This window comes from Mus caroli, chromosome 6 (assembly GCF_900094665.2).
Source record: "Mus caroli chromosome 6, CAROLI_EIJ_v1.1, whole genome shotgun sequence".
NCBI lineage: Eukaryota > Metazoa > Chordata > Mammalia > Rodentia > Muridae > Mus > Mus caroli.
Genome location: NC_034575.1, coordinates 87,538,931 through 87,547,307, shown reverse-complemented (window position 1 = coordinate 87,547,307; position 8,377 = coordinate 87,538,931). Strand labels below are relative to the sequence as shown.

At 48.2% G+C, this 8,377-nt stretch overlaps 1 protein-coding gene across 1 annotated transcript in view; it reads left to right on the top strand.

Moving 5' to 3' along the window:
* Nucleotides 1-1,127: 1,127 nt before the first annotated feature.
* The window catches only part of Xpc (XPC complex subunit, DNA damage recognition and repair factor), a 21,094-nt gene continuing 13,844 nt past the window's right edge, over nucleotides 1,128-8,377 (top strand). The window contains exons 1-6 of the mRNA XM_029478235.1: nucleotides 1,128-1,378; nucleotides 3,217-3,323; nucleotides 4,876-4,996; nucleotides 6,337-6,421; nucleotides 7,100-7,257; nucleotides 7,718-7,838. Of these exons, the coding sequence (XP_029334095.1) occupies nucleotides 4,899-4,996; nucleotides 6,337-6,421; nucleotides 7,100-7,257; nucleotides 7,718-7,838 (462 nt within the window). The 5' untranslated portion in view covers nucleotides 1,128-1,378; nucleotides 3,217-3,323; nucleotides 4,876-4,898. The remainder of the gene's footprint in view (nucleotides 1,379-3,216; nucleotides 3,324-4,875; nucleotides 4,997-6,336; nucleotides 6,422-7,099; nucleotides 7,258-7,717; nucleotides 7,839-8,377) is intronic.

The following is an 8,377-nucleotide window of genomic DNA, read 5'->3' as shown; positions in this document are numbered from 1 at the left end:
TTAAAAAAAAAAAAGAAAACAAGACAAGAATTGGTGTTTTATCTAGCATAAAAACAAATGTTTGTCTCATGTGAATTTGAGTTTAATTAAATTACCGTTTCATTTAAATCTAACCAAAGAGTCTTAGCCTCCCCCACAAACAAAAATATATTTTCTGAGAATATAAATACGTACCCAAACAGTCAGCAAGACAAACAGTGAACGATAGAAATGGGTTGATTTAATAATTCAGCACTCCCTTTTGGAGTCTTCCCCGACCCCCACCCTGTTTTCAAGACAGGGCTTCTCTGTGTAGCCCTAGCTGTTTGGAACTCTCTCTGTAGACTGGACTGGCCTCGAACCTGCAGTTATGCACCTGCTTCTGCTTCCCTAGTGCTGGGACTAAGACATGCCGCCATCACCCATAGCTCTGTGGAGTCTTAAAGCTAATCTGTCTTCCCAAGGTCAACTGTGGCAGAGCTATGGGAAGCAGAGTGTCTCCTTGGATTTGTTGATAATTTGCACCTGTAAAGTTGATGCAGATGTTTCAANCGTCGAAAACCTTTTGGTATCTGAGCACTGGAATTGAGGCCAAGCAGCTGAGAAACATCCACAGTCCTCTTCNGACTCTGGAGTCTGCCGAGGCTGTTGACTTACGGGCACGGTCTCGGTTAGATCAGCAGTGTGCTTTGAGCAGAGTTTGGTGTAAAATANGGCAGAAACACAGTAGTAGGAATAAGGTGCAGAGAGGTTTGTGAACTAGAAGCATCTCACCTGAGAGTGGTAGGTTCTGATAGGCCTTGGCAGGTGGGTGGTGGNCAAGGTGCGGATGAGTGGATTCAGGCATTTCCTTGAAGGTTGGAATTTAGAGTTTTAGTCACAGGGNGGTTTCAGTTTTAGACGTACAGCAAGAAAGGGGAGTGATCTGGGGGGGTAGCATGATGGCGGTGCTTCCCTACCCTACAGATCAAGGCTTTGCGTTTGATCTGTAGTTTTCATTGTGACCATGGCGAAGGCTCCGTGTGAAAGGCTGAGCGCTGGGTGCTGCCTAGGCACAGGCTGGTGAGCAGGTGACAGACGGGTGACAGAGCCGTGGTTGTGAGGAGACTATGAGCCTTTTCCTGACCCTTGCCCGTAAGTCACACCGCCTCCACCTTCCCACCCGCCCGTCACCTCTTGCCCTGTGTTGTCACNCAGATGACTTTGAAGATGAGAAGCAGAAACCTCGAAGGAAGTGCTCTTTCCCGAAAGTTTCTCAAGGAAAGAGGAAGAGGGGCTGCAGTGATCCAGGGGACCCCACAAATGGTGCAGCAAAAAAGAAAGTGGCCAAGGCCACTGCTAGATCCAAGAATCTCAAGGTTCTGAAGGAGGAAGCACTCAGCGACGGGGATGACTTCCGGTGAGACGCTCAAGCCCGGAGCCCAGTGACGAAGTGACTCCTTGCTCTCTAAGGGGATGTGGGAAGAGGGAGGGTTGTTAAGCATTTCTAGACAGAGCCAGGCCAGCAGGAGCTGGAGGCCTCGGTTTCTGATGAGTTCAATGGCAGCTCACATATAGTCATTTATTCATGGTTTCACAGCTAGCTAGAAGCACACTCAGCCGTCGAATTCAGGGTTCCCGATTCTTGGTCTGAAGTTATTTCAACTTCACAGACACTTAGCAGAGAGGCAGGAGAGACTTCTGCCATCTGGAAATTGGAACTGGCAACTCATGCTCAGTTGGACTTTGAGCGTTCACTGGGCACATTCTTGTCCCCTGCTGCCCTTCTTAGTTTTATGTTTTTGTTTTCTCATAGTTTAGTNGATCATACCAAAGGCTTCCTGCATTGTGAGTGAGCACCGAGCACTGAACCCCACCTTCAGCCCCCCTCCTTTTCCTTCCATCTGGAGTATTTTCTTTCCCTCTCGTACTGTGTCTGAAGCCAGTGGCTCTGGTTTTTTTGTTTCGTTTTGTTTTTGTTTTTGACAGATTCTTGGATTTTTTTTTTGCTCCTGTTTCCTGCTGCTATGTCCACCTGAATGATAGTTCTCTATGACAGTGCAAGCTACTCAGGTTTTGCCACCCTCTAGGGTGCTCACACTTCTTGGGCCTCAGCTACAACTGTGACCTTCATTCATGTTCACAGGGCCTTCGTTCACATTCATCTAGGGTGGGCCTGTAGTTTGCCTTAATGGCAGCTGGATATCCTTATTTCAGGATGAGGGACAGTGAGAGACTAGTTAACTACCCAACCTAAGCAAGCTGGAGGGTAGGTGAATAGAGGAAGCTGAACTTGCTGTTGATGATGGGAGGGCAGTCCAGCAGAGGGCAGTAGTGGGCCAGGGGAAGTGGCTGGACTCTCCACCGTGGCTCCTTAATGCCTCCTGGTTGCAAGTAGCAAACAAAAACAAAAGTGGAGGTTTTTTTGAGCTTTATTGGAGCTCAGGACTGAGATGGTCCTAAAATGTCTATGCTAAAAATCTTGGCTGTTTCCTCTAGATACCAAGTATCCTAANGTTTACAAAGGCCAAAGTAACCCAGAACTGTCAACAGGATTTGGGGTTTATATATGACTCTGCAGACACATGTCAGGGTCCTGGCAGCTGTTTACCTCACACCTCACGGTCTGTCGAGCTATTTGTCTACATGGGTTTCCCCTACCAGCAGCCCCCCAGCCTGGACCTGCTTACAGGTTCTTGTGCGATCACACCTGACTTGCTGTGTTTGAGGTGTGGCAGCTTCAGTGTCCTTGGGCTATATTTTCTAATGGGAGAAAAGCATTCTCTGAGTTGNGTCTCAGGCAGCTTTGGCTCTGCTGGTGTGAGCTTTTTTTCCCTCCCTGGCCTCCAGCTCCGTGCTAGTGTACCTAGTTACCTCAGCAGTCCAAGACTCCTGGGATCATGTGATTGCTTTAATTTTGCCCTCACCTTTTCAAGGCACAGCAGTTTTGTTTTGTTTTTGGTTTTGCTTTGTTTTTTTATTTTTTGTTTTTTTTGTTTTTCACATGGATTGTGAGTTAATAGGTTCTGGGTTTGTTTTGAGAAACAAAGGCCTTGCTTAGTTGCCAGGGTAACCTTACACTGGAGCTCTTCCCACTTCACGTCTTGAGACTTTTGCGAGCCAGCTGTCCATCATTTTCATGGATGTGGTTGCAATAAACAGTCAATAGGAGAAAGACTCCTGGAGGTTTGCTTAGCCTGAGTGTGACACTAGGATATGTATGTGAGTGAGCCTTCTGTGTCTTTGATCCATATACAGGGACTCACCAGCTGACTGCAAGAAGGCAAAGAAACACCCAAAAATCGAGGTGGTGGACCAAGGCACTGATGAAGATGACAGCGAGGATGACTGGGAGGAGGTGGAAGGTGAAGTTCTCTTGTTTCTCTCTTTGTTGGTTCTGAGTTTGCTGTTTGGAGCTAAGTCACATGTTGCAATCTTTGTTGTTTCTTTGTAACAAAGACCATCTTGAGATAAGTTACAGTAGGGACTTGACAGAAGCAATACCGAGGAAGAGTGCATCCAGAGGAGCTGTGGAGTCCTAACTCCACCAGCCCAGTGCCACTCCACATAGCTGTTTGCTTGCCTGAGGCAGGCTTTTNCACAGGCAGCATTCTGCAAATCGCATGCAGCTGTGAGTTGTGCCTAGTCAGGCTGCAGGATTTGGGGAGGAAGTCTGTAAGTGCTGTAGGCCTGAGCCTCAGGTCCACACCCTGAGAGTGGTACAATGCTAATCCCTGGTTCCTTCTGTGGGGCATGCTTCCCCCAGCCTTTTATTTGACAAGGTTCAAATCTACCAAGAAATGAGAGTAGTCTGATACCTGGTCCTTTATATTGAATGTTTCTTTCTCTATGTAGTCCCAAAGCTTGGCTTTTGAATATTTGAGCAAGCCTTTACTAAGAAGGTAGTGGTGGCTTATCTGACAAAGCAACCTCATCACACCCCAAACATGAAAAACAACCCAAAGTTGTGAAAACAAAAAAAAGTCTTTATAGCTCGCTCACTTGCTTTCTCTCTTTCTTTCTAACCCAGGTCCCGTGGTTGTTATGAGTTTGTACATGTCTTTTAATCTAAAGCCCCCACCATGTACTACCTTTATTAATTCCTTATGGTGCCTTAGGAATGCTAGGAGGGTGCTCTGCCACAGAACTACGACTCCTATGCCTTGCTTTTTTGGTTTGGTTTTTAAAGTGTGTGTGTGTGTGTGTGTTATGTATATATGTGTGAAAGTTTATGAGTTTTATGTATGTGTCTGTGTATGGTGTGTCTTTGATCAGAGGACAGCTCTCAAGAGTTCTTTTCTGTCACCTTGTGGGATCCANCCCCAAAGTCAGGACCTCAGGTTCTGTACAGTCTCGCCGGCCTCTAGGCCGTGGTTTGTTTGTTTTTTTAAGATGAGGCCTCTATTATTGAACTTGCTATGTAGCCCAGGCTGCCCTGGGATGTAGGGCCTCTGGTCTCACTGCTGAGTGCTGGGATTACAGATGTGTGCCACCAGAGCAGGCACTGCCTTTTTTTCTCTTTGTAGAGCAATGCCTGCTTTGAAAAGTCCTGGCCTCTTGCTTTTTAGAATATCTGGTTTTATCAGATAAACAATCAGGAGTCTCACGGCTTCCTTGTCTATTCCTGATCTTGTTTCCCCAGCAGAACCCTGATTTTGTTCTATATATTACCTCATTATTGTTAACTTTAACTTAGGTGTATAAGTGTTTTGCCTGCATATATGTCTGTACCATGTGTCTGGTACTCATGGAGGTCAGAAGAGGGTGTTGAGTCCTCTGGGACTAGAGTTATAGCTATGAGTCACCATGTGAGTGCTGAGAATAGAACCCAGGTCCTCTGTAGTCAGGGCTCTAAGCCACTGAGGCAAATTTTCAGCCCCAATTATTACTAACCACCTTTAAAATTACTGTTGATAGAGCTTACTGAACCTGTGCTGGACATGGGAGAAAATTCTGCCACCTCACCGTCTGACCTGCCTGTGAAGGCGGTGGAGATTGAAATTGAAACACCACAGCAGGCGAAGGAACGGGAAAGAAGGTAGGCTGGGCTCTGCTTCTGGGCCCCTGACCTGAAAATAGGCAGCAGACACACGGAGAAAGCCTTTGCATGTCATCGTGGTCTGGAGCCACAGAGGAGAGCCTAGGTTTGCAGTGGGACTGACGGAGACACCTGGATGTCTCTGCTGGGTGAGATAGAGGTGCATGACACGGACTGAGCTCCTTGTTTATCTCTGACTACCTGACCCTCGAGCAGGAGTATAAATGAGAGGCTCAGAGAGTATGTATGACAGTCCAGGAGTCACCTAGCCAGTGAGTGGAGGACCCAAGACCTGAATTTCCCCCTGGCACTTATGCTTTCCCTACCACGAATCACTACAAGGCTTGAGATAGTGCCCACTGTGGAAGGAGCACCCTGCCCAGGGTGCCTAGCTCCACTGTAGCCTCCTGATTGGCCTAGGAAAATGGAGCAACGAAGCTCGCTAAGGAGGTTCACTTCAATGGGAGACATTGTGTCTTTTAGGAAGTGCAAGGTTTTCCTGTAGGTTGATGGGCCAGGGTGAAAGATTTTGCAGAACAGTCATGTAAATGTCTTCTTTAATTTAGCATCTGTGTGACGGTTTGAGGAGGAAGTCAGTGGTTAAGATTCTGAAGGAAGGGAGTTTGAGGCCTGTGGGTGAGGCAGGGCATGCTGGGAGGGGTTGGAGGATGTATTGCCCAAGAGCAGATTTCAGATGGGAGCTGCTGCATCCAGGGGCTGCACAGAGACCTGTGAGCAGGTTTGCAGATGAGAAGTGCTACATCCGTCATGGCTGCAGAGATGGACCAGACTGGGGCAAGAGGGAATGAACAAAAGACAGCCATGTGGACAGAGAAACCTCAACCCTCCAGACTGGAGTGTTTACTACATAGAGGTGATCAGGGAGGCAGGGTCTATGGTGTGCAGCTGGGTCAAGAGAACAGGTTTAGGTCATCTCAGTAGGAGCAGTCTCTGGAGGGGAGCATTCTTGAGGCTGTAAACATGGTACGGAGCTATGGTGGACATTTTTTTTTTCGTACACTATTAACATCCATACTTGAACCCAAGAGGAAAGTGAAGCCTTTCCCATTTCTTTGAGTCTCGTGGGCAAGGGGAGGCTTTGCCATTTTCCCATGAGTCTGAGGCTATGGGACCCTTGGCATGGCCATGCCTGTGTCAGCAACACACATTTCACTCAGACATCACTCTTCTCCCAACAGAGAAGGAGCAGATGGTGGTTGCTTGTTGATTTGGCTGAGTTAGCACAGCCTTGTGTAGGAACCCAGGGAAGTGACTCCCATGTCATGGTGAGGAGTTGCGGATTCCCGATTCAATCTTGGGTCTCTCACTGTGTGTTTCAGTGAGAAGATAAAGATGGAGTTTGAGACATACCTGCGGAGGATGATGAAGCGTTTCAATAAAGAAGTACACGAGAACATGCACAAGGTGAAGGCTGGTAGGACCACGAAGAGCAGGGCCAGGTGGGACAGGCAGGCCTGCATGACGTTAGGTGCCATCCTCACGGCTGGGCTTACAGGCAGTGTCCAAGTGGGGCTCCTTTCACCTGGGTGTGGAGAAGGCAGATGAGTGGCAGGAAGGAGAGGGAAAGCTTTGTGTGGAGATGAGAGAGAGTGGACAGCCTTTCTGTTGTCTCAGTAGGTTGAAGGGTGGAGGACAGGGTAGGAGTTAAAGTGGGGTGCCCAGCAGAGCAGGGTGGGTTCAGATGAGCAGGTTGAGAGGAGAGCAGTCAGGGAGGCTCATGCTTGGCCTCCAGCTGGTGCCCTGAGCAGCCTGTGCCTCCCCTCCTCTCCCCTCCCCTCCCTCCCCTGCCCAGCTCACTACAGCCTACCCAGGGGATGTGATGCTTCCTCTGAAAATCCTGCAGTTTGTAAAGGGGAGGCTGGGAGAGGAAACGTTCTCATTTGAACTAGTGGATTCTTTGAGGGAGGGAGTACATGGAGAGAAGAGAGTGAGACACAAAGCCTTGGAGTATGGCTGATGACATATTCCTTCGCACTTTGCACTGCTGTGTGTAGAAGCACAGCCAGTGTTCTCTGTCCACAGACCATCTGAACTGGGCAGCAGGATCCCTGCTATCCTTAGCTCTCCCTCTATTCTCTACAGGTTCACCTGCTATGCCTGCTGGCCAGTGGCTTCTATCGAAATAGCATCTGCCGACAGCCAGATCTGCTGGCCATTGGCCTCTCCATCATTCCAATTCGCTTTACCAAGGTGCCACTTCAAGATAGGGATGCCTACTACCTTTCAAACCTGGTAAAGTGGTAAGGCCATCTACTGTACTTGAGCACTGGGTTTTAGGATTGGGTTTCTCTTGGTCTGGTTCAGGTCAGTTCTATAGACCTCTCCTGAAGTGGTCAGTTGGCATCAGGAAGGGGCATGACATTGAGGCGAGGGACACACCAGGATGACCCTAGGCTTAAAAGAGAGCCTTGGCTGGCTCGAGTCCCATATGCACCGCATACTCAGGCTAGTGTGAGGAGTTCTGGGGTAGAGAAGCGCAGAAAACAGGGTGCTCCTCTCGGGTGGCAGTGGAAAGTGTGCCCAAGGATGTGCCAGCTGAGTTGGGTCAGTGATGGTCAGCACTAGCTAGCTGGGCTGAGAAGAGTCGGTGCAGGCAGGCAAGTTTAAGAGTCACTTCCTGTTGGTTTGCTTGGCTGTAAAAGACTAGAATTTCTCCTTCGCTTTGACTGCTGTATAGAGGAGTACCTGGTCTCTCCCCAGGTTCATCGGAACCTTCACTGTCAACGCTGACCTTTCAGCCANCGAGCAGGACGGCCTGCAGACCACCTTGGAAAGGAGGATTGCCATTTACTCAGCGAGGGATAATGAAGAGTTGGTCCATGTAAGTGCTTCCACTGGTGACACTGCTTGTTAATGGGAACGAAATACCATGTCGTCCTGGAAGGTGCATGTTGTCTTAGTCAGGATTTCTGCTGCTGTGACAAAACTCTATGACTAAAAAGCAAGTTGGGGAGGAAACAGTTTATTTGGCTTATACTTTCATATTGCTGTTCATCATTATGGAAGTCNGGATAGAAACTCNAAATGGNCAGGAACCTGGAGGCAGGAACTNATGCAGAGGCTATGGAGGGGTGCTGCTTACTGGCTTGCTCCTTATGATTTGCTCAGCCTCCTCATAGAACCTAGGATGGTTAGCCCAGGCATGGCACCACCCATAATGGGCTGGACCCTTCCCCATTAGTCACTAATTAAGAAAATGCCTTATAGCCATCTCTTTCTTTTTTAAGATAACTTTAAAAAAAATTCACATATTATATCTTGAACACTGTTTCCCCTTCCTCTTTCTCTGTTTCTCTTCAGAAAAGGGCAGGCCTCCTAGGCTTATCAGCCAAACATAGCTTACGTTACAGTAAGACGAGG